Source organism: Porcisia hertigi, chromosome 28 (genome assembly GCF_017918235.1).
Source record: "Porcisia hertigi strain C119 chromosome 28, whole genome shotgun sequence".
NCBI lineage: Eukaryota > Euglenozoa > Kinetoplastea > Trypanosomatida > Trypanosomatidae > Porcisia > Porcisia hertigi.
In genome coordinates, this window is record NC_090587.1 from 578,917 (window position 1) to 604,160 (window position 25,244).

The 25,244-nt window shown below is 53.9% G+C and overlaps 6 protein-coding genes across 6 annotated transcripts; all 6 read left to right on the top strand.

Moving 5' to 3' along the window:
* Positions 1 to 2,710: 2,710 nt before the first annotated feature.
* On the top strand, positions 2,711 to 4,231 carry JKF63_03532 (uncharacterized protein; the record flags this gene model as incomplete). The annotated part of the gene is made up of 1 exon (XM_067899534.1): positions 2,711 to 4,231. One exon carries the CDS (start codon positions 2,711 to 2,713, stop codon positions 4,229 to 4,231), a length of 1,521 nt encoding a protein of 506 aa, XP_067755773.1.
* A 4,342-nt stretch (positions 4,232 to 8,573) lies between these two features.
* Positions 8,574 to 9,551, top strand: JKF63_03533 (uncharacterized protein; the record flags this gene model as incomplete). The annotated part of the gene is made up of 1 exon (XM_067899535.1): positions 8,574 to 9,551. The coding sequence occupies one exon, from the start codon at positions 8,574 to 8,576 to the stop codon at positions 9,549 to 9,551; it is 978 nt and encodes a 325-aa protein (XP_067755774.1).
* A 4,067-nt stretch (positions 9,552 to 13,618) lies between these two features.
* On the top strand, positions 13,619 to 15,841 carry JKF63_03534 (uncharacterized protein; the record flags this gene model as incomplete). The annotated part of the gene is made up of 1 exon (XM_067899536.1): positions 13,619 to 15,841. The coding sequence occupies one exon, from the start codon at positions 13,619 to 13,621 to the stop codon at positions 15,839 to 15,841; it is 2,223 nt and encodes a 740-aa protein (XP_067755775.1).
* Positions 15,842 to 17,423: 1,582 nt separating this feature from the next.
* Positions 17,424 to 18,029, top strand: JKF63_03535 (uncharacterized protein; the record flags this gene model as incomplete). The annotated part of the gene is made up of 1 exon (XM_067899537.1): positions 17,424 to 18,029. One exon carries the CDS (start codon positions 17,424 to 17,426, stop codon positions 18,027 to 18,029), a length of 606 nt encoding a protein of 201 aa, XP_067755776.1.
* Positions 18,030 to 22,616: 4,587 nt separating this feature from the next.
* On the top strand, positions 22,617 to 22,910 carry JKF63_03536 (uncharacterized protein; the record flags this gene model as incomplete). Its single annotated transcript, XM_067899538.1, has 1 exon — positions 22,617 to 22,910. One exon carries the CDS (start codon positions 22,617 to 22,619, stop codon positions 22,908 to 22,910), a length of 294 nt encoding a protein of 97 aa, XP_067755777.1.
* A 965-nt stretch (positions 22,911 to 23,875) lies between these two features.
* JKF63_03537 (uncharacterized protein) lies at positions 23,876 to 24,550 on the top strand (the record flags this gene model as incomplete). The annotated part of the gene is made up of 1 exon (XM_067899539.1): positions 23,876 to 24,550. The coding sequence occupies one exon, from the start codon at positions 23,876 to 23,878 to the stop codon at positions 24,548 to 24,550; it is 675 nt and encodes a 224-aa protein (XP_067755778.1).
* Between the last annotated feature and the right edge of the window lie 694 nt (positions 24,551 to 25,244).

Below are 25,244 nucleotides of genomic sequence, written 5' to 3' on the forward strand. Positions count from 1 at the left end.
GATAGGGGTTGTCGCGAGCGACTCAGCAGGGTTCTCACTTTAAACTCCCCCGCGGCCAATCCGCGGGGACCACAAAAAACACGGAGAATCGGAGGGACTGTTGTGTATTCTCGCCAGTTTTATCTTTTTGATTTTTTTCGTCTCTGGTGCTACCCCCTGATGCTCTTCAGGGAGGTGTATGTGTATGTGTATGTGTGTGTGTGCAGAGCATAGCCGTGGCTAGGTAAGCCTCTTCATGGTGCGTCTGGACGGCTCCTGCGCCTCTTTTCTCTCTCCCTGCCCTATGCTCTCCCTCCCTCCCTCCCCTCCGAACGAAAAAACGAGGTAATTTTCATTTCTCTCGAGTTTTGGGTTATCTTCGCGACTTGGATATTTCCTTGCTTTCGGGGAGTGGTACCTTACATACTCCCCACCCCTCCTCCTCCGCTGTTGCGAAGCGGGGAGAGAAGTGTCGCGGCTGTTGAAAATTTTCATTTCTGTTGCTGCCCTGCGACGTTTATTTTCTGCGTATGTGTGTGCTTTTATGTTTGCGTCGGCACGCGTCTGCCCCCCCCCCCCTACCGCAATGACCCTTTCTTCGTGTGTGTCCGTTTTCGTGCGCAGGACTGAGATGGGAAGGGTCCTTTGTTGTTGTGGGTCTTCGAGCAGCACGTGTGTGGGGTTGGGGGGAGGGGGTGGGGGGGGTCATCGTTATTGTTTTTTATTAGACGTGTGTGTATGGCTAAGGGTTGTTCGTAGAGGCCAACATCTCTTCTCCCCTACTGCCTCTACATGCCCCCTCCCCCCTCCGCCCTGCCTGGTTACATTTTTTTGCTGTTGTTTTGATAGCACTTCTTCACTGACCCCGCGTTGCAGAGGCGCGTGCAGAATCTTTTCCCCATTGTTTTGCGCGTTTCTGTCTCCCATTTGGTATCTCTGCATCATGTACAGGAAGGCGTCGAGGGCACGGAGAAAGAAAAGAGAGGGGATGTGTGTGTGTGTGTGTGATCCGAAAACCAACTATAGAGAAGGTGATAAACAAGAAAGGGGGGGGGGGAGAGGTGGGCTGCGATGATGGTAAAGGGTTTCGCTTACTGAGAGGTCTGACTAGAAGCGAGAGCGCAAGAGCCGATAGTGTGTCTATGCAATGGACGAATTAAGGTGGGCGTGGGTATGTCTCGATGGATGAGGAAGCGCGGCGATTGTCAATGGCTGTCGATGCCGCGGCTGCATTAGCTGAGGTCAGTGAGGGGGTTTTATAGATGCGGAAGGAGAAGGGAATGGGCGGCTGGCGGGTTTTTCTCTTCACGTATCTCCCGTTTTGTGTCCCTACCGATTTCTGTTGTGTTTTCTTTTGTGTTGTTCGTCCCGCTCGTTCTGTCGTGTCCGTTTGAGCTTTTTCGCCCCCCCCCCCCGCGTCTCATGTAGTCTCCCCTCTCCTCTCCTCGCTTGACCTTTGCTGTCTCTCTGTTGTTGTTGTTCATGCCGCTTATTTTTTTTTTGCCCGTCTGTGTCTGTGTGTTTACCCCCTTTCTTCTCTTTCTCCCTTCGTTTTTAGCTGATGTATGGTAGAATTATCATTTCGAACAAAGATGAAAAAAATGGATCATGTGGATGGCTCATGACCCCTCCCATTCCTCCTCCTCCCCTCCCCTGTGCAACCATATTGATGTAGCCTCATGTCTTCATTTATTATATTTTGTTATATATATATTTTTGACACACAAACACACATGTACATCGCTGTGCTCTTTTCGGAGTGTGTGAGGCAGCTGGGGCTCAAGGAAACAAAACAGGTACCCATGCACGGACACACACGAGGTGTCTACTAGGGACGCTATGGTGGAGGATGAGTACGGCAAAGAGCCGCTCTCCCCCCTCCCCTCAACGGAAGAAAAAAGGGGGCACTGGAGCTACACCGATGTGCGGAGATGACACGCCACCATCTTCGCCGCGGGTCTTCTGCAGGATTCGCATGTATTTACTAGGACCTCTGTACGGACGCGCGCGCGCACCGACTAGTGAGAGACCCGCAGGGGCGGTGAAAGAACAAAGCTCAAGAAAAGGTCTGTCTCATTTGACGCCACCGTCCTATGACCGGCACACGCTCTGGGGTGGGGCGGGGGGGGAGGGGGGGGGGCGAAGACGAGATGCACTAGTGGGCACTGTTTTGATCCATTGCAGGGAGTCAACATATATCTATATATCTATATATATGTGTGTGTGTGTGTGTGCTTCTGTATGTATACGCCTTCGGGACGTAAACCCCCTTTTTGATGTCTGGCAGTGCGCCTTCCCTTCCCATGACACGGCTATTCAACAAAACACCACCACTCATTTTTTTCCATTGTCTCTCTCTCTTTCACTCCCCCCCCCCCCCCCCGTGTCTCTACTTCTCGCCTATGCGCTTCCGACACCGCGGTCGATGTTGGGGCGTGGAATCTACGCGATTTGCTTTGCGGTGTTTTTTTTTTTTGTGTGTGTACCGTCTTGTGGTGTTGTCCATAGCCGCTACTCACTGTCCCTGCGTTTTTTTTTTTGGACACTGACAGCCTCTCATACAAACCCGGCTTGTAGCTGTGCAACCTATCCTCCCTGACCCCCCTCCCCCCTCCACCCTTCCACAACCCATCATCACGTACACACACACACCACTCACCTCACAGGGTAAAGAACACACAATCACATCCACTAAGAAACTATCGCCGTTACCCCTGAGGCCCAGATTCAGATGAACAGCCACGCGCCGGATCAGCCCGGGCAGGAGGAAAGCCGCCGTCCTGTAGACGAGGGAAGTCATTTGCCCTCTGAATACGAACATAATGTCGTGAGGCATCCGCACCACACCGATGACGACACACCCAACACTGAAAGCGGGCGGCGCTTCCAGTCAGCAGCAGCGAAGTACCAACAGCGAGTCAAGAGGGCCTCATCTGTGTGGCTGAGCGGCATGCTGACTGGTCGCAGCTACGCACCGAGGCCCAATAAGGTGAATGAGGCAGAGCTGAGCTACCACGAAAAAGAGGCGTTGCTAAAGGAACGAACATACACAATTCCGCGCGGGTACAAATACTACAAGAATGACTTGCCCCCAATTCTCAACCCGGTACCAGAGAACGGCTTCCGCACGGCTCTCCTCATCCACATTATTTTCTTGGGTATCGCCTTCGTGTTTACCTTGGCGGCGGCCTGCCCTATTCCCTGGTACCGTGGCAGAGACGTCGACGTGGAGGGAGTCAACTACAACAATCGCCAGTTCACTTTGTGGAGCGCTGAGGGTGGGAGCTACCCAACTGTGTTGGTGCGGGAGATAAACTGCCCCTTGGAGAAGCAATTCTACCAGACGATTTCTGTCAGCACCATTGTGGGCTGCATTTTCTCGTTCTTCTCTCTCCTCCTCGCTGTCGCGCGCGTTTCAGGCCGCGGATCCTATGGCTGGGTGATGCTCTTGAGTTTCCTTGCCTTTGCCTGGACACTGTGCGGTAACGCGATGTCTATCAGCATGTACTCTCTCCCTCGTTGTGATGCACCACGGTTCTCTAGCTCGGCCCGGCTCGATGCCGGTTTTGTGCTGTCGCTGCTCGCATGGATCTTCCAGTTGGGCGGTTTTCTGGCTATTGTTCTGGTCACAAAGCTCAACATTGGGCCAGTCCTGAAGCACCTCCGCGTGATGGACTCGTACTACATGGCAATGCTTTGCGTTTCGCTTCTGTTTCTCTGCGTGGCGAACGCAGGTACGGTGTGGAAGCGCAGGTTCAACACCCCTGAAGTGCAAGTGGTGCGTGTGACATACTGGCACACAGAGTTAGTCATGCAGGACGGCTCCAGTCTGTACTATGGTCGTCGGGACTACCGCTGCGCTGCTTTTAGCGCGCGCATGAAGGCAAGTATTTCTTTTCTCATTCTCTCTAGCATTACACTTTTTTTGGCCATTTCCCTGGCGATCCCGGCTTTCATCGCGCGTGGCTGCCGCATCGCCTCGCTTGTTTTCTCGACGATTACGATTGTCTTCTTGTTCATTTCTTGGGTGGTGGCCGTCGTTGTGCGGTACGCTGACTCCTGCACTGGTGCGGTTGATGGAACGAGGGCCCAATCCCACCCGGGTGTGCCGTCCGGCATTTACAACGGTCAGACGATCTTCCCAGGCTACGGTGTCCAGGAGGGGCTCATCTTGTCTATTCTCGCGTGGGTCATTGTGATCGCGGCCACTGTCCTGAACTTTAGAGTGCCATGGCCGGAGAAGAGTGAGTAGGGCAGCAAGAGGGTTCTGCGAGGAGAAAGGGTGTGGTGTGTGGAGCACACACCACACGAAAAGGATCTCCAGCAGTCTCAGCAGCAGCAGCAGTCTCAGCAGCAGCAGCAGTCGCAGCAGGGGGAGAGGAGACGGAATTGGGGGTCGATAGCTATGAGTTCCACAGGGGCACATAGTTTACAGCAGAAAGGGGTGAGGCTGACTGATGCAAAGCGAGCGATTGGCATATTGACGCGCCAAGGAGGAGTGGTGTCGTTGTGTGCGCGTCTGCAGTGTACTTCGAAGCATGACCACAGCTCGTTGGCAGTGCACGGGGGGGGGCTTGTGGTTTTCATTACTTGTTCTACTACGGACTTCCCCCCCTCCTCCTCCCCACCTCCCCCTCTCCCTCCCCAAGACAAAATGCAAAAAACGGGGGGGGTGCCGCTACTGAAGTGAGTGCCATCATAGAGAGTTGTCAAACGAACGACTTCACGCACGCACGATCGAATGAAATGTGCATACAGCCCTTCCCCAAACAGCAGTCTCAAACCCGACGCTTGATCCTAGGCTTCGCTGCCCCGTCATGTTGAGCAGTGATCTGTGGAGGTTACGCAAAATAATCAACTGCGGACATCTCTACTGCCATTTGGGTGAAGGACTCTGACGACAGGTTCTCTGTCTCCATCGCCCCCCCCCCCCCAGCCGTGTGCAGAGCGGACAGCGCAGCGGATACCTGGCGACGGTGACGCTGCAGTGCGAGAGGCGGCTCATGAGTTGCGTGGCCCGTCTTTGATGGCGGGTGGATGGCCTCTCCCAGGCTAGCGCAGATGTAGACGGTGTGCAGTGGGGGTGGGGGGAGGCAGGCAATCTGTGTATAATGTGTGTGTAGAAGCGTAGGTGTGTGAGTAGGTTGATTGCGGCCAGGAAGGAATGGTTCAAGAGAAGAGGGAGAATTGTTTTTTCTGTTTTCGTGCTTTTGCTTTGTGTGTGTGTGAAATTGTGTGGGGGAGGGGGAGGGCGGTGAGCAAGGGGGCTCGCCGTTTTTTTTTTTTTGATTGGCACACTTCACTTCAATTTTTTTTTGCTTCTCGTTTACGAATTTTACACGCCCTATTGTGCGTTGTGACGTCTCTCTCTCTCTCTTCCTCGGCTCCATGTTTTACTCTGTTGTTGCTGATACTCGTTGATGTGTTCCGAGGTTTCTCTCTCATGAGGAGATGTTCTCTCTCCCATTTTTCATTGTTTTATGGTATTTTTGTTGTTATATCTCCATCTGTGTAGGTCTCTCACCCCCTCCCCCCTACTCCACGCACGCACCCACACACACGCCGCGTGTATGTGTGCGTCAGTGATTCTCTGCGGTCATATATGTGCTGCCTTTTCAGTTGCTGTTTTGGCTTTCCTGTTTGTGTGTGTGTGTGTTGTGTGGCTTGCCGTTGTTGTTTTCATTGTTGGCCCGTTGGTCTCTTGTCGTGTTGGTTGTTTACCCCTTCTCCTCCTCCACTCCCCGCGTGTATACGTGCTGCTGGGCATGCATCAGCATGCTAGCGTTGTTTCCTTCGCTGCGGCGATGTCTCGTGCCTCCCCCATCCCCAATGTGGACATAGTCACAAGTCTTTGGATGTACGATGCTCGTATTGCCGTGAGCCAACTACGCTCTGTCCTCCTCCCCCCTCATATTTTCCTTGATCAGACCTCCATGTGTCGCTCATCTCGCGTTCCTGCTTCGATTATTGAGGTCCAGCGAGGATTCTTTGGCTATCGTAGAGCCATAACTCACCACCCTATGTTTTTTTTTCTTTTCCTCACTTGTTCGTCTCTATTATCGCGTACACATTTACATAAATATGTGTTGCTCTCTCTCTCTCTCTCTCTGTATATACACATTTATATTTGTTCATCCTGGACACGTGCGGGCTGGGGAAACTTTTTTGCTCCCTTCCCTTTTTTTTCCCTCTCTCCCCTTTCCCTTTTCCCTCTCTCCTCTCTCCTCTCTCCCTTTGTCTTCCCTCCCTTCTCTGTACGTGGGTATGTGTATGTATGCACACATACATATCTGTGTGCCTAGTAGTAGTGAGGACCCCATGCCTTCCCCCTCCCCCTCTCCCTCCCCGCATGTTTTTACTTTCATGATGTGCGTAACAAGAGGTGGGTATCAAAAAAAGAAAGTGATAACGATCATTGCCAGCGCCGCACATACAGAAAAAAAAAGCGTACACCTTTGGGTGGTGGTTAACAGGAACGACAGCAACAGGACAAACGAATGGAAAAAAGGCGAGGTTTTGTGAGGGGAAGGGGGAGGAGGCGTCATAGGACTTCTCTTTTTTCTCTTTTCGTTTGATTCGACTTGTGTGCTTCGAACATCCTGCCGGTCTCCACTTGCGTAATTCTGCGTTCCAATACTCACGCCCCCCTCATTTTTTACAGTGAAGAATACCCCCAAACGTGTTTTATTTATTCAATCCCCCCCTCCCTATTTTATTCTTAATAGTGGATTGGGACGCTGCCGCATGCTAGCTCAATGTTCGCATCATTACCGTGTTGGTGTTATGTGTCTAGCTCTCTCTTGTGGGTCTCCCTTTTTGTTTTGTTTCCTGTTCCAGTGATACTGGTGCGGCAAGGTGGCATACCGGTCATCTCGTTTCTGTTGGCCACATCCCTGCGTGTGTGTACGTATGCGTGTGGAGGAAGGGGGAGGGGGGGGGCTTCTTGTCCTCCTCATGCTCTTCATTCTTCGAAGAAAAGAGTATTTGCTTTCCCAGGGCAACCGTCTTCTACTAATTTTTTTTTTTGGTGGGGGGATTGTCATTGTTTCTCTCTTCCGGGGACCCCCGCCTCGTTTTTACCTTCGGTGTCCCATCCCCGCTTTTATTGCTACACTGACAAATATGTTTCTTTGTTTTAGTATTTCACAGTCTCTTGATATTGTTTTCTTTCGCCCAAATCTGTCTGTCTGTCGGCTCATGTGAGTGCACACACGTGTCTGCGTCTTGCTGCCCCCGTCCCCGCCCCCCTCTCCTCGATACGGCTGAGGTGTTGAATGGCCCAGGGAAGGGGACAGGAAGACTGTTACGGAGTCTGGGGGGGGCTCGCACCGACACTCGAGCAAGGGGAGGGGACAAAAAAGAAAAAAAACGAGGAGGTGATAATCATCCAGAGCTGACACGCTCCTCTTTGCTTTTATTCTCATTCCCTCTACGTCACCTGCCGTCGCGTTTTTCCTGTTTGTATTTTCTGGGGTCCACTTTTGGGGCTGGTGTTGTTGTTTCTGCGTCCTTCTTCTTGTTTGTTTTGTACATGTGTGTGCGCGTGCGCACGCTGTATCTGCATCCGTGTAGATGAGTAGTAGTCCTCATCGTATTTTGGCTGTGTGATTTCATTGTACGCCTGGGGTGAAGAATTCATGTGCGTCCCCCGTCTGCATGCGCTTTTCCTGCCCCCGTCGATTTCTCCGTCGCTCTTCATCCCCCCCCCCTAAAGCCTTCTAAGGTCATCGCTCAAGTGCTAAAAGGGTGGGGAGGCGGGGACGGTTCTCCCCCCTCCCTTTCCCCTCTGCGCTCGTCTTCCTCCCACGTCTATTTTGGTGTGTTTGCTTCCGCAAACTTTGTGGATGGATGGGATTCCATGACGGATCGCGAAAAAGGGCCAACCAAAATTAATGCATCAAAGAAGACAGCGTTTCTGCACAGACGCCGGTGTTTCCTTAGCAGTCGCGCCCCCGCACCCCCCCCCCCCCCGATGCAACCCTGCATGTCTTGACCCCTCTCTGCAGGTGCTGGATTATCGGATATGTTTATATATATATATCGGTTCTGCCACACCAAGTGCACTGCGTCTCAGTAAGTCGGAGATATTTTCATCATGGTGTGTAGATAAGTACCGGGGGCTGGTTGGGAGGCACTCATATTTCTCACAGACAGAGGAGTGCAAATTAAGGGTAGTAGTAGTGAATACTCTGCCCTCACCTTTTTGCCTCTTCCCTCCCCCCCCCCCTCTGCCACACTCCGTGGCCCACTTGTCGTGCCGCCACCAACTCTTGTGCTCTCAGTTCACGGATGCCGTCTCCGCAAACTGTGCTCACTTTCTTGCTTCAACTTCTCTCTTTTGTTTCCGCATCTTCGGGCACTCGACAAAACTGACGTGCCCCCACTGCTTCACTCGCTGTGGCAATGCGCGCTTCTAGAGCTGAAGAAAACAGCGCCCCACTCTCCTTTCCCCTCTTCCCCCCTCCCTTGAAGAGAGCCACAGCAACACGTACACATCAACGATTCTCATTCTCCCCTTCAACGTTTTTGTTGACTTCCTTCCGTGTCTCAAAACGGATATTCGCCCCCCCCCCCCCACCTCGTCGATCAAGAGTATGCTGCGCGTGACGGCACCTTCCTTGGGCAAGGCCCTTGTCGTGGTTGAGATGATCAATGGCAAGGTTTCTCCAGCGACACTGTCCGCGATTACGGCAGCCTCGAAGGTGGGCCCAGTGACAGCTTTGGTAGCCAGCGCAGCGGCCAAGGACGCGGCCCAAGTGCTTGCCAAGATCAAGCCTCTTGCAAGTGTGCTGACGGCGGTTGGGGAACAGTACAACCATGGTCTGCCAGAGGAATACGCGCCGCTCATCGACGCGGCCGTGAGGGCGAACGGCTACACTCACGTGTTTGCTGGGACATCAGCGTTCGGCAAGAACGTCATCCCCAGGGCTGCGGCAAAACAAGGCTGCATGCCCATCCCCGAAGTCACGGAGGTTAAGGACGAGCACACGTTTGTGCGGGAGACGTACGCAGGCAATGCGATTACTACCATCAAATCGTCTGACAAGATCAAATACTGCACGTTGCGCGGTACCGCATTTGAGCACGCTGAGGAGGAGGGCGGTAGCGCTGTGGTGGAGGATTTCCCCGCTACCCCGGCGGCGGGTAAGTCAAGTTTTGTAGAGGATCAGCTCTCCAGTAGTGACAAACCTGACCTGGCGACGGCCACGACGGTTATCTCTGGCGGACGTGGGATGAAGAACGGCGAGAACTTCAAAATGCTCGAGGACCTCGCTGCTCCCCTTAGTGCGGCAGTCGGCGCGACTCGTGCTGTCGTGGATGCCGGTTACGTGCCCAACGAGATGCAGGTGGGTCAGACGGGCAAGACGGTCGCGCCGAACTTTTATCTCGCCTGCGGCATCTCCGGAGCGATCCAGCATGTGGCTGGCATGAAGAGCTCGAAAGTGATCGCGGTAGTCAACACGGACGCGGAGGCGCCATTCTTCCAGATTGCTGACTACGGCATTGTGGAGGATCTCTTCAAAGTGGTGCCGGCACTGACGGAGAAGATCAAGGCAGGCGGTCGCCGGTAAAAAAAAAATAGCAAAAACCCCAGGAAAAGAGAAAAAACGGCGGGAGACAACACGATGTGGGGTATCAGACCAAGAAGGGGGAGGGGGGGGGGAGGGACGCCAAGTAGCGTGCTTTCATCTAGGGGATCCAAGACCGCGATGGAGGGTCTACCAGTTACGGCCCCGCACCGATGCCTTTGTTCTGCCTTGAGCTTTCTTCGGAGCTGACCACTGAATGTCTTTACAACACTTTTTTTTTCGGAAGAAGTAGAGAGATGCGCGTGCCTGAAGAAAGGAGGCCCGTTAATGACTGACATTTACGCAGCAGCGTTGATACGTTGCCCAAGGGATGCTCACCTGAAGACGGGACGATTCCCGTACCTCCGTTCAGTAAGGGGGGGGGAGGGGGAGGGGAGGGGACTTTAGCGCCTATATGACGCACCGACACACACATTCTCAACCACCATTATTATTATTGTGTATTTTGAACTGCCTGTTGTGGTTGGTGCTGGCATTCCTGGCCTCCGGGCTGCGCCTCTCGTTTGAACTCATCTGTGGCAGCGAAAAGTCGGAACGGGGCGGCAGAGCGGAGCAAGATTGTGAAGATTGCCAATGTCCGAGTAGCCGATGCCAGCTGCGCGTCGCCTGCAATTGGCCATGTGGACAGGCGACCCGGACACACTCCTGCCCCCTCCTACGACACTGACGGGAATCGACGGGGAGGAGGGTGGTGCAGCAGGCTCCCCTGCCATCGTCGTCGTCGTGCGCGGGGGTCGGGGGAGGGGGTGGCGCTGCGCGCGCGCGCTGATAACCGCTCTTGGTGTAGTGTAGACCATGCAGGCATGTCGTGTAGATGGGCCAAGAGGAGGGGGGGGGGGATGAGAGTGAGGCGTAGAGGAAGACGCTCCGGTGTGGACGTGCGCACGAGACACGCTGCGTCCGCCACGTTCTACCACGTGGGCTGGTGAGGCACCAATGTCGGTGGCACGTGTGGGACCTCTCCGAGGTGCAACTGTGGTGTGCTGCCGATGTCAATGTAGAGAGTCTTCCCGGCCCTTCTCCGGATGTGGAGGGCCTGTGAGTGTGCTGGCCTGGTCCTTGCCAAGTTCCCGTGTGAGGCTCGCCCCGCTAGGCACCTTGACCACTTTTTTTTTATTGGTCACACGACACGCCTAGGGTTCACCTCGGCGCTGGAGCCGGGCTCCGTAGACTGCCGGCTTGTGTTGAGGCGTGCAGCCATCTCCTTCTCTCTTCAGCTCTCTGGAGTGGGTGCGTCACCATATGCGAGAGGTCGATGTGATCTGGAATCATGTGCTCCTGGTGGGCATGGACGTATGGGAGTAACGGAGGTCTTTTTTTTTTTACAGGAAGCCTCTCACAGGGATGGTCAGAAGGAAGATGTGAAGGGGACATGTTCAGTCACTTATTTGGCAGAGAGTCGGGACGTTGCCGCCTCTCGCGTGTCTTTCTTTGCGACATCCCCCTTCCCCCCCCCCTCCCCTCCCCTCGTTCCTGCAACGCGCCCAGGCAGAATTCCAAGGGATTCGTACGTTTCCCCCTTGTGTGTTTTTTTCTGTCCTGTGGACTGACTGACCGCCTTCCCCCCCCTCGTGCCCCCTCTTCTCTTCCCCTCTTTTTTATTCTCCCTGTGTGTGCCGTGTCACTGGTGTGATCATTGTCGCAGGTTTTTTCCCCTATATCTATTTGCACATGGCCACCATGGATCCCCCCCCCCCCACAAAAAAAATGTCATAATGAAATGGGAAACACACATATGTACACCGCTGACATTCCCGATTGGCATCCAACCGACACACAAAGAACAACTGAACACCAGCAGTACGTATTCAAATTGGATAAAGGAGAAACGGAAACACACACACACATCAAAATATGCAAGCTCATCCATGTGGGCCGCTGACGCGATTTCAAGGGAATAGAGGGTCTGTCGTGTGCGTTGGCGCAAACAGATTCTTTTATTGTTGGCTTTTCTGTTTTTGTTTTTTTCAAGCCTTCGGTTTTAGCGGTTGTCCCTGCCCTTCCCCCCCCCTTTGCGTCCCTCCTCTTGAGTCTACCACACACAAACACACACATGTATGCGTAATTACTGTTTTTTCATTTTTTTCGTGTTTCTATTTGAGCAGCTTCGTAAGGAGGAGGGGGGAGGGGAGGAGAGGAGAGGGCTCTGTTTTTATTCGCCCTGTGTGCCCCTTTTTTTGATGTGCATTCATGTGTGACTCTTGCTGTCGTGACTTCCCTGTGCCTCTCTTCCTCTGTCTGCTGGTCCTTTTCTGTGCGTGTATGTTTGCTTGTGTGTGTGTGTGTGTTTTACCCCCTTTTCCTCTGGAGATCGTCTTGAGTTTCCCCTGCCCCCCCCCCCCCTCCTCCCCGCCCGAAGCTTCTTAGCGGATTGCCTCTATTTTTGGCAGGGTGCACCTCCTCTCCCCCGCCTTCACTTCGCCTGCACGCGTACATGAAAAAAACAATGAACATCAAAACATGAACTTTTTGTATCGTCGTATACCGCCATTCGACGGACGCGCAGGCGTGAGAGCACAACGGGCCGTTGAGTTCCACACCAGAGGCAAAGGTCAAGGTGCCTGTTTTGCCTCACCTTGCTTACCCCACACCTTTGAACCGCCGGTCTTCCTATTCGACTCTCTTGGAAGGGAAAGAAACGAATAAACGGTGCACTGAAGCCGTCAGCGCCTCAACGTGGATTACGATTCCCTTTATCAAGTCAATATTCAGATAGAGATGTGGCAATCTTGCCTTCTTTGTTTTCGGTCTCCCCTCTCTCCATTCCTACACTCGCTTCCCACGTTGTCTCAACTGTTCTCCACACGTTTTTTTTTTTGACACCATGGACGTCATCCCTTCACAATTACACTTTAACACATCGAAGATGCCTTGCTTCACGCTTTTTGTTCCCCCTATAAGTACCTCCAGAATTCACAGTGCTTCGCAGATTACCAACGCGACTCAGTGAAAAAGGTTTGCCACCACCATCTTTGTTGTTCTCGTCTATCATGCCTTCTCTTTCCTCGAATATACGCCAATCGCCAAGCCTGTAGTGCTTTCAATTCGATATTGAAGTAAATTTTTTTTTTGTCGTTGGACATAGTCCCGGCTACTTAGCCCATGAATCGCATGGGGGGAATGCGAGGTGGTGAAGGCGTGTAGCGCCTGGAGGAGGGGGGGGCAGGGGGGGGGATCTGGTGTCAGAAAATCTGCGACTACCATCGCTGTGTTTCTTTTCTGCATTGCGCACACCGCAATCCCTCGCCTAGGATGTGTGTGTGTGTATCTCTCCCTCTATTACACGTCTGTCTCTGTTTCGTGCCTTTTTTTCGCATTCTCAAAGGGGTGGCAGGAAACCCCTCTTCCCTGGTTTCTCTCTTTCTCTATAAATATACATATTTTTATATTGGTTCAACACTTATTCGAGTATGTTTTTATTTTTTCCCCTCTTCTTGTTCTTTCACCCAGAGCTGTTGCAACCCTTTTTTGCTTCTTATTCCCCTCCCCTCCCCTCAAAGTGAGGTGAAAACGCTATTGCCACCCGCATACCCACACGCACACACAAAAAAGAAAAACGTGTGTACATATATCTGTATATATGTTTGTCTGTATCTGGAGGAGAGGGAGGAGGAAAGCGGTACACCCGCTTCCCCGAAGATATGTTGATACGTGCATCCCCGCCACTCCAGCAGACATACCTTCCTCACACAAGGGGTCATGTAGAGAATTCAGTACTCCCCTCCCTCCCCTTTACGCATCAGCATCATTAACACATCTACCTTTTTTTTTGCCGCTTTATCCCTTTTTTCGGTTGTAACCTCTCTGAAAATTCTCCCTCCCCCCCCATATCTCCCCTTCCCCCCACACACTTCCACCTGAGGAAAACATCATATTTTCATATAGCCTCCCCCCCCAAAAAAAAAACGCCTTGCCCACGACAAGAGAATTCGCCTGCCCTTCGCCGTCTGCGGCTCCCCCCTCCCCCCTCCCCTCCGACTTGAATTCTCTGTGCCTCTCTCTCTCCCAGACCAACAACAACAACAACATAAAAAAAAACGCCTCACGCTATGTTTTGTGCCTTCTCCCCGCTTCTGGCCAGGGTGGCTTACGCCTCCCTGTTTGAGCACAATCATGTCCTCAAGAGGGTGTTTACATCACATCCGTCGAAAGTGGCACTGACGCTGGAGGTGCCAGGGATGCCAGAGGCGCAGTTCACATACGGGCAGCTGCAGCGCGACGTGCTGGCGGTGGCGGACGCAATGGCGCGGCGGAGGGAGGCGGTAGCGCTGTCGCGAGGGGAGGCCTCGCTGAGCTGGCTGCAGCCGAGAAAGCCGGCGCACGTGCGTAGTGTGTTCGCACAGGGCGATCGGGTGCCCAGCTGTGATTACATGAGGGACACGGGTTTCTATACAACTTCTTTGCTGTGTGGCCCAGGGTATAGATATGTTGTATCACTTCTAGCGAGCTGGTCGCTGAACCAGCTGACAACACCGATGTCAGTGTCGCAGCGATACAATGATGAGCTAAGTTACGTCCTGGAACACAGCGGTAGCCACACTGTTATTGGGGAAACACATTTGCTGAAGGAGAAGCTCCCTGCGGCGTATGAGGAGCTGCACGTTCGCGGTGAGGCGGGCGTTGATAGAGTATCGCGCAGTTTGTCCAAGAAAGAAAAACCACAAGAATCCTCGAAGGTGAGGTGCAACACATTCCTGGTTGACACTGTCCTGGACGTCACTTCTCTGATTCAGGAAAGTACTGCGAAGCGTGAGATGAGAGAGTCCGCCACGATCGAGGTGGAGTGGCTCCCGCCGACGGATAGTGCCTGTGCACCCATGCGAAGTGCTGAGGATGTGATGAAGCGCCTCGGTGATGAACGGATCGCGGCAAAGGCGCGCGACATGAATCGACAGGCAGAGATTTTGCAGCGGGAGCATCTCCGCCGGAACCGCGCCCCAACAGACGCCTCGCGAGCTGGGGATCGTGGACAATCCGACATTCACGGCGATGACCTCTTGTGCTTTGACTCGGAGCGGCTCGATGAATTGAACCAGGTCTACCGGCGCTGGTACGCCGACCCGTCGACCCGCCCCGGTGAATACGATGACTGCCTCATGCTGTACACCTCCGGTACGACGGCAAAACCGAAAGGCGTAGTGCACACTCACGCCAGCGTCGGCAGTATGGTGAGGGTGCTGCAGGATGCGTGGGAGTGGAGGGATACGGACTCCGTCTTGCATATATTGCCGTGGCATCATGTGCATGGTCTAGCAAATATACTCCTCTGTGCCATCGCCTCCCATGCTCGTTGTGTGATTACCCCCTTCGACGACGCAGCGCGAGTGGCGCATCGACTAGAGCGGGGCGACATCACGCTTTTCATGGCGGTGCCAACCGTCTACACGAAGCTCATTGATGCCGTGCAGCGCAGGTTCAGCCCCATTGAGAAGACAGGCTTCCGGAAAGGCTGCATGGAATCTGTGCGACTCATGGTTTGTGGCAGCGCGCCCCTTCCGGTGCCCACACTCAATCAGTTTCGCGAGCTCTCGGGTCACACGCTTCTAGAACGCTACGGTATGACGGAGACTGGCATGGCGCTCAGTCAGCCGCTCCATCCGATTGCCGATCGTCACTCCGGCACGGTTGGCTCACCTCTGCCGACGGTGCAGACGTGCGTGTACCAGCCAGAAACAAGGGAGGCGGCGGAGCAAATCTCGGCCAAGGAAGCGGACTTTGACGAGGTTGGTGCGCTAGGCATCGCCTCGGATTCCCTGTTCGACCGCTACTGGAACAACCCGACAGCGACGAAAAAAGATGTCCGAACAAACGCAGCGGGGGTGCGGTTCTTTGACACGGGTGACACTGTTGGGGTGCGACTGCAGGAGGGAAAGCCTGCAGTGTACACGATCCTTGGGAGGACCAGCGTCGACATCATCAAGTCGCGCGGGTACAAGCTTTCTGCGTTAGAGATCGAGGCGGTCCTGCTGTCCCGTAGGGATCTGTTCTACGAGGTGGCTATAGTCGGTACTCCCGACGCTGTGCAGGGGGAAAGCGTTGTGGCTGTTATTGCGATGCAGCCGGAGGCGGCGGAGGCCAGAGGGATCGCCTTTGACGAGGGCGCCGCGGTGCACGAGTCTGCGAGGGTGACAGATGAGCTGAAAAAGGTGGCGCTAGAGCTGCTTGCACCGTACAAGTGCCCATCGCGGTACATTGTCGTACCGGCGATTCCGCGCAACGCGACTGGTAAGGTGAACAAAAAAAATTTGAAAAGGATGTTACACCTGCTGTGAACTTCTGTGTGTGGCATGTGTGAACGCCATGGCTTATATTTCTTTGTGAAGGGGAAGGAGGAAGGCATCCAGGTGTTTTTTTTTTTGTTATGCGTTACGGGGGCGTTTTTTTTTTTTTTAATTATTGTGTGTATATGGGGGGGGGGAGGGAGGCTCTCGGCGCTGAGGTAGGGCGTATTGCCTTTGCTGGCTCTGTGACTAGTATTACTTTTTTTTTTTTGCAGTCTTCACGAGGAGGTGTATTTGAGAAGAGATTGGACCACACTTTCAAGCGCTGCCCCCTCCCCCTCCCCCCCCCCTTTTTTTTTGCTTCGTTGTCTTCTCCAGGCGTCTTTCACCCCCTCCCATTTTTTTTTAAGCCGCCAGTTGCGTCCAAAATGTGCTGCGTGACGTTTCCCTGCTAGAACTAGTGCACAGCGAAAAGGCGAAGGCGGGTGCGGGGTTTGGGGTCCTCCGGGGGGGGGGGCATGAGGGCCAACATCTGCGTAGACGGCGATTAGGTTGAGCTCCCCCTCCCCCCATACACACACCCACAGACGAGGGTGACGCGTACTACACACACGGGAGGTTGTTGCCCTCGGTGTATCCCCTTGATTTGTTTAGCCGCCCTCCGAAGTCCCTGCCCGTCTTATAAAGGGCCTGTACTGGGGCTCTTCCCACGGGAAGGGAAAACATTTTCAAAACTCCTCGACGAGAAAAAAGAGAGTGCAGGCTCCCCTCTCCCCCCACTCCCCCCCCCGCTCTTCACGACGGTGAAACATGCGCATCTGCATGCTCCGATCTTCTTAATCCGTCTTCCTCCCCCCTTCAAGGTGATTTTCTTCAAATACTTCCATCTCTGCGATGTTTGGTGTGTGTGTGGAATAAAGTCCCTTCAGCGGCTACCAAGTCACACCACATACTCACGTGCCTAGCAATGCATGAAGGTGAGTTGTCCCCTCCCTCTCAAAAAAAAAAGAAAAACGACATTATAGTTTGTGCAGCGGTGTGAATGCACTGGTGCTCAAACACGGCAAGCCAAACTCTCTCTCTCTCGCTCTCTTTCCATTTACTTGCGTTCCTGTGCCGGCTTTAACATGTGCGCGATGGTCATCGTATTTTCAGGCAGGCAGGTAAGAGACTTGATTACCTCTCTCGTGTCTTTCGCGTTTTTTCGTTTTGATCTTTGAGAGGTGCGGTGTGTGTGTATGTGCACCCATGCCCTTTGGTCTCGTCCTGCCTTTCCCCTATCCCTTCCCCTCTTCTCTCCCCCCCCCCTGATTCCACTAAAATGCCTGACTGTCCTCGTTGTTGTATGCCTTTCCCGGTCTCTGCGTTTAGCCGAACTACAGTCCCAGTCCTTGAAGTACACAGGCTCCGGGTCGTCGTCCCGCTTGTGCTGGTTTCCTAGCCCTCCACCTCATTCATCACAGGCGAGTCTAAACAAGACACCCTATCGGCTGCACCTCTCAAGCGCCCACTCTTGCAGGGGTGACCCCTCACACACACACACACACACACTGTCTTTAACGTATCGGTAACCCCACTCTCATTTGTAAACATCTCCTTTCAATCCTCCGCGCACCCAAAGGTAATCGTTCACATGCCCGTCTCCGGCAGGAAGATCTTGAGCGTTGGCTGCGCGCTGGCAGTGGCGGCTGCGTCTGTCACCTTTGCCGTCGAAGCAGCCAACCTCGAGGACTGTTGGGCTATCATGTACCCACAGAGCGCTGGCTTCTTTGGCGCCATGGGTGCAGCGGTGGCTCTCGTCTTTGCCAATCTGGGCTCCGCCTACGGTGCAGCCAAGTCCGGTGTTGGCGTCGCCTACCTTGGTCTTACTGCCCCTGAAAAGATTATGCGTGGCATTGTGCCGGTCGTCATGGCTGGTATCCTTGGAATCTACGGACTCATCATTGCAGTCATTATCAACAGCAACATCCACACGGACGACAGAAGCTACTCCGCCTACGCTGGCTACATGCACCTCAGCGCAGGTCTAGCTGCCGGGCTGTCGGCCCTTGGCGCCGGACTCTCCATTGGCGTCATTGGCGACACTGCTGCTCGCGCGTATGGGAAGCAGGACCAGATATTTGTGGCGATGGTGCTCATGCTCATTTTTTCAGAGGCGCTGGGCCTCTATGGACTTATCATTGCGTTGCTGATGAATAACCAGGCGAACCGCTACACCGATCTCTGCGGCGTTTCCTGAGAGAGGTAGAAAGCGAAATGAACAGCGTAGAGAGAAGAGCGTCGATTCGACGAAGATGGCATTGCAGCGCCGAATGGGGGCGGTGCTCGTCGTGGGCGTTGTGTGTCAGAGTTGCTGCTGGTAATACTGCGATGGTGGCACTACAGCAAGTTGCTCGTATGCGGTGAGGAGGTCTGCGATTACCTGCGATTTCTCCGAGGCTTAATTGCGCTGCACATCTCATCTTTTTCTTCTGGCTGTCTTGCTGAACTCTGCCGTGTGCGTATGCGTGTGTGTGTGTGTGTGTGTGTGTGTGTCTGTTTCCTCCTCATTAGTGCGCCCGTGTGTACTCATCCATTCGCCTCGTCACGTGAGCTTGAGGTGACGAGAGAGAGGGGCTGCCGATGCCTTCATGTGAAGGCATTTTTTTTTTACCTCGCCCCTCCCCCCCTTTTTTTTATTCACTGTGGTCTCACACACGTCTTGCTGTCGTGTACATTTTACTTCACCTTGTTAAGTGTATCATTTGATCCGACTCCGGTCCGGTACGCGAGCGCTTTTTCACTTTTATCATCAATGTCACTTTCATGTCTTTTGATTGATATCGCATGGATCCCTCTCTCTTTTTTTATTTTCCGTGGTTGCTGACTTGCCCAACTCACGAATGTCTTTTTCTTCCCCCCTTTTTTTCTCTGTTGCTGGTGACCGTCGACCTGTGTGTGTGTGTGTGTGTGTGTGCCTGGTGTGTTTGTGTGAACGTCTGTCTGCTGTTCTGGAACTGGTGCCGGTAGCGATCCGTGGTACATTTGTTGGCATTATGTGTTTGTATATAGTTCCGATGGTGTTATTAGGTTTATTGTTTATGAAGGGTGTTATCGCACTTTGCGTGTAGCCCTGGGAACGCACATGGATGTGGCGGGTCGGATACAGGGAGACACTGTATTTGTCGTGGCATATCGACGTCTGACCAATGTGGATGATCGATGTGCCGGATTCTCCGAAGGCGAATGGCTCGATGTCGCTTTTTTTTGTGTGTGTGTGTGTGCGTGCCTATGCGCATGTGTTGATTGTGGTCGTGACCACGGAATCGCTTCCGTGTCCATGTCTCTGGCAGCTTGATGCGGCTCCACCAGGGCTCGATGCAGCCGGTGAGAGGAGAGGAAAGCAAAAGGCGCATCAATAAAGGGGGAAGCATGTCTCGTCGATGGCCAATAGACTCCGTGTGTGTGTGTGTGGTGGGTTGAGGTCCATAAAGCAAAAGAAAAAAAAAAGAGTGACTCAAATGGCAGCCTGTGGAAACAGCCGCCGCTGATACTGCCCGACCGCGTCGTATTATCACACCACTTCGCTCTGTCTCTGTCACTGACCCCAGAACTTTGGTCTGTACGGAAGAGGCTCGGTGTCGGTCTAGTGCGGCACAGTGTTCTCATCGTCGAGTGTCGTCGTATTCGGAACAACGAGCGAGGCACATTCGTGTATATATGTATGTATATAAACGAGCTTTCAAAAAAAAAAACGGCGCGCGCGTGCTTGAACCTGTCATGGATGGGTGTGTAAAGTTTCGAGTAGGCAGAGGCATATACATAACACACACACAGGGTTGCAACGCTGCCGCTATTACCCCCTCTTCGTCTGCTCCCTTTCTGGCTCCTCTCTCCGCCTCCACGTTTCAACCCCCCCCTCCCCTCTTCCCCTCCCCTTCCGTGACCTCGGAGACGTAGCGGGGCGCACTCTAGCGTCGGTTCTCGCCTGCGGTGTATCCGTGCACAAACAGATATACACAGGAGTGCACAAGTAGCTTGCACTAAGGAGCACTTGGGGGTGCGAGCACCACAGTTTTCCAGCTTTTTTTTTGCATCTGTGGTGATAATACGAGCCTGGCGCTTGCTGATGCCAGCCCGTGCTGTGTTCGCTTTTCTTGGACGAGATTAGTCTGAGCCAGGCCTCTACCCATGCGCTTTCGACATCGGTAGGCTTATTTTTTTTTCTGCCTCAGCACACACACACACACACACACACACACACACAAGCATGGACATCTTCAGCTTGTGAAGTTTTCCCTGCAAAGGGGAGAGGGGGGGGTCATCCCGCAGTTGCTCGGTGTATGTGTGAGTACGCAGTCTCTCGGACAATAATGGGAATTCCCCTGGACACTTGTTGGAGAGTCCTTCGTTTCTTAGACGGAAGGCATGGTGCGATGTGTTTATCCAGAGAAGCGCTCAGCGGCGGCAGCAGCAGCAAAAGTTACCATGCCGAAGCTTCCTCTTTGTTTCAAGTTCGCACTGTGTCGGAGACGAACCAACCGTGTACCTGTCCATCAAGAACAAATTTCTTGACTGTTTTTTTCTGGTGTGCTTTTGTGATGCATCGCACGGTGTGGTGGGGTAACCTGCCGGGTTCCCCCGGAGGGAGTTCATCACTCACTGCTGCTCTTTTGTGGCACAACTGCCATTTTAGAGGTGCTCACGTCCGGCAGTAGGGTGAGCCCCGTATTCGCCCTCCAGGCATCGCGTGCGATACGGCGGGTCTCGAATTTTCCCATGGTGCACCCCCCCCCTCACACCATAACTTTTGTCTTGTGGAGGCGCTGTGTCTTGCGGTTGGCTGGATAGTTGCACCCGTCGGATGCAGCTCACCTCCTAATGCGGAACACCCATCGATCCAAGTCCGGTTTCGACCAAGGACCGCAGGGGGTGGGGGGTGGGTGGCACACGCCCCTCACGTCTGGGAGGGGGGGGGACCCTTTCTGCGGAGCGAAAAATTCATCGCGCGCTTGCTCGACCAAGGTGCGCCTCCTGGAAAGCATTCATGCAGAAGATGCCGATCAGATCAACGTGGTCGCCCAGAACTAAAGGGCCGTCATGCCGTAGGTGTATCTGCCATTACAGAGAGGCATCACCGAGCCTCTGCGAAGCCTCCCTGCATTCCGCTACTACTATATATATATATATATATATGGGTACTAGTAAGGGCTAGAGTGGCAGTACGTGCCTCGTGGCATACCTTCCAGCGCGACTGAAGCGGGAATGCTGGTGTGCCATATCTCAACGAATGAGCTTGGGCGGGGGAGAGTACTCGCAGTGGAAAGGACTTCACCTTGGTTCCGGGGAAGGGTGGGCTGGTGGTGGGTGTCCCGGGCTTCGTGCAACTTATGTTTCCTCCTCCGCGGCGAGCCAAGCTCTGCGAATGTATGGGGAGGCCACCACCACCACTCCCCCCTCCTCTCTTCCTCCCAAAGAAACGCCACTACCCCAGCTGTAGCGAAGCACCGGGCTGTGCATCTTCACTCGGAGTGCATCTGTGTGGTGTGCTGGCGGGCCGAAAGAAAAATGGCACACTTTGGCGCACCGACAGCTGCGCTCTGTGCATCCCCATACGTGGAAACAGAATACAGCGCCTCCCTATAATTCTGTAGGAGGGTAAAGGAAGAGGACTTGGTAGTTTGCAAGGCGCCCGCCGTGGACGGTGCAGCTGATGCCTGCGCATCAGCATCGGCGCTGTGAAGAGGGCGGGCGGGGCCTTTTGTGGCCTTTACAAATCGAGCCGGTGGGGTCATCCCAGGTGACGGGATATTCCCCGACAAAGTCTATCCCACGTTGTTGGCATCTCCATCGTTGATGGCGGCAAGCTCTTCACTGACTTTATTGATGGCTTTGCAGCTGATGCAGAATAGGTGTTGTGAGAGCGCGAAACATTTTTTGCCTTTAACGGTTCTTTACCCTTGCCAGGTATTTGGAAATAGGAGGAGGGGGGAGAACCGAAAGGGATGTACAGCTGTTTTTCATCGCGACGGGTTAACTGCCACTTGGCGGCGATGGTGCAATTGGGTTCTGGGGCTCGCAAAAGGCCAGCATCGGTGTGGAGGAAAGACAATGTGGGTGCACATGTGAGTATGCTCGCTCACCACCACAATACGAGCCACATCATCCAAAAGGAGGAGCGATCTCCCACTATCACCACCATTGCGGCGGAATCAATCTGGTCAGCAACGCGTTCGAAACGACATGAGTGACAAAAAGGGGAAAAAAGACAAGGGCGATGGAGGAGTGTGGGGGCCACTGGGTCTCACCCTTTCGGCGAGGGATGGCGAGTGTGCCACTCGTGTACGGCAGCCTTTCAGCTCCTTATCCCCCACCATCTGTGTAAAGGGGGGCACTTCCTCCTAGGCCAGCAGTACTGGGCTGGGGTCGCATTCGCTTCTCCCCCCCCCCCCCTCCGTGCCGTAGCCTTTTGAGGTCACTCGTTGAGCTGCGGCGATTTTCAGCCACTGCTCTCGGTGGGCGGGTGTGTGCACCTGCTTCTGTGGTGCTACTTCTACTCGGCACTATTGGTCGATTAGCTTGTCTGTCAAGCTCATTTTTTATTATATATATATATATATATTTATTATCATTATTATTATTGACTCTGGAAGCAGCGGGGTCAATTCTTCCCCGAGTGCGTGACTATCATGTGTGTGCTCCAGAGATCCCCTTGCGGTGCATCACACTGTGTTTTCCCTCCCTCCCCTCGTTCCTCTCTTTGATTCCGTATTTTATCTACTTCGCCCACCGAACGGGGAATTCGGTTTGTGCAGTCCTCATCTCCACTTGGCCTGCACTTTCGAACATGACGGAGCCGTGTGTCTTCAAGGGATGCACCAACATGGCGTTGATGCTGCTGCCCAAGTGTGAGTACTGCGAGCGGCGGTACTGCACCACTCACATGCTGCCTGAGCGGCACGGATGCGGTGATGCGTGCAAGAACGCAGCCCAGAGACAAGCTACAGCCGATGCAGCCGCCCAACGGCGAGCCCGGCGGCACTTGGGCAACGAGGACGCAAAGAAACGGCTAGACAAGAAACTGGAGGAAAACGAGGCGGCGCGTCGCAAGAAGACGAAGCCGCTCGGCACCAAAAAATGAGCTGACCCACCCGAGAGCAAACAGAGTGGCAGAGACGGTGGGCTTTCTGCTGATGATGGTGTCCCGTAGTAGAGGCGGAGGCGAAGTGGGGGGGGGGGAGGGGCGTGCAAGCTCTCGGTTTGCTGCCGGTACAACTCCCTTTGTGGCACCATCGTTTTCCTGCTCCCCGTTCGCGACGATTGTTGCTGTAGCCCATCGCGGGCAGCTTATACAGGTACTAATAAAACGAGGGGGAGATGCATTTGTCGTTACAAATATGCGAAGAGAGGAATGGGGGAATGCAGGGGATACACAAATTTCTTCTTTCCCTCGGCTCTCGCAGCTCCCTCTATCGACGTAGGTCTACGCTTCGTCGGTTTGTTGCCAGGCTGCAGGAACAAGGACCACCAAAACAAAAAGATGAGCGCCGTGACTCTTGAGGTGTTCCATGTTGTCGTTCGCGTGAATGTGTGCTTGTATTGTAGACTGATTCTCTCACACCTGCGCATCTGATGCTGTCTTTCAGCGGAGTGTCCACATGTCGTCTCGCCCGTAAAATTGTATTGCGCGTCTTTACTCTCCCCTCGCGATCGTTCTGGTACCTCATCGTGATCTCTCCCCTCTGCTCTTTCCCCGTCTCTCCTCCTCACTCCCCCCCAAAAAATCGCCGTTTCCACTCGATTATGGGCATTGGGTTAACCTCTATTTCATCCGCCTTCTCCCTGCCCCCTTCCTCCCTTCCTCCGTTTTTCCGCCTTTTTCCCCCTGTTATGCCAACTTTTGCCGCCCCTCTTTTCCAGCCCCCCCCCAAAGCAGCTTTTTATGTTTTGTTGACCGTCTTTTCGTGAAATCTCTGCAAAAGGCGTGTACCTCACCATAATTGAGTGCTCCGCGCTCACAACCACAGACACCTTTTTACCCCGTCTTCCCCGCCTCTCTCCCACCACCCACCACCACTACCACCACCACATACGCACCGAGTAGTTATGAACACCAGGCACAAGTTTTTTTACGAGAACGATGGCAGCGGTCGTGACACCTTCGTTAACCATGCCGGCGCGTACTGGTTGAACCCGTTGCCGGCCGGTACATTTTTAAAGAGCAATGCTGCAGATGTGACGCTTCCGCCAGATAATGCCACCAGCCTTGTCATGGACGACAACGTCCCATACCTCGGTCGCACGCTTTTCGGTAAATCGCGCTATGGTACCACCCTTCTTCCAGCAGACCAAGCTGCCGCGCTCGATGCCGCAGCGGATTCGCAACGGGGCCCCGCTTCGGGTATGGGTAGCACCTCAGGCTTTAACGGAAGCGGCGTGGCGGGGGAGGGTGCTGATGGGCAAGGATTCGACGGGGACGCCACCGCACTCGAGCGGGTGCCCTTCGACGTCTCACAGCCAGAGAGGCGTCTGTGGCAGCCGGGTCACGCTACGACTGGTCTGGACGGCACTGGTGGCGGGTCCACCTACAACGGGGTCATGGAGCCCTGGAAAGCCCCGACGGCAGTGGACAGCACACTGCTGCGGCTGGCGCCTCTGTACGAGTCGAGTTGCCACTACCAATTGCGTACCGGCCGCTTCTATACCGAGGATGCTGCGCCCCCGCACGAGATGACTCTTCCGGACAAGGGTGTCACATGGGGCAAGTCTCGATACTACTAGAGAGAGAGGAGGCCGAGGGGACCGCTTCATGTAACCCCCTGTGTCGATGCGAGAGAAGTGGTTGTCCTTAGCTGTAGCTACTTTTCCTCCGCCAAGCACAGCGTTCGTGGTGCCACTATGCATTGGTCGTCATCGTCTCCCTTCCTCTCCTCCTCACTCCCGCCCAATGCTCTTCCCTGGACACCGAGGAGGACGCTCACGTGCAGAGCTGTGCGCATGAACTGTAGGGCATCCTGTCACGTGCTGTAGCCCACCCACCGACCCGCCCCCCCCCCCTCCCTCTCCCTTCTTCCCTCCATGTACCAGTGTATGCACACCTGCAATGGTTTCCTCTGCAGTGGTTTATTCAAATTCCCCTTCTTATGGTTTTTGCTTTCCATTTTTCTGCTCTTGACGTTACTTTTTTTGCTTCTGTTATCGAGTCGTGGCGTAGAGCGGCTGCCTCCACTCGCCAACACCTTCCCCGAGCTTTGGTTCACGTCATCTGCCATTGAAGGGGGAAATAAACGTGTACACCCACAGGACACGTGATGGGATCAATCACGTCGTGACAAACGTGGCTTATGCTCGCCACAGATGGACTATGTACAGAAGAATCTCAAATTATCTCTTTCTACAAATATTTTCGCACGGTCAGTTCACAGGGACGTACGGGAGGAGGGGCAACAGCCTCTATCACTTACAAAAAAACAAA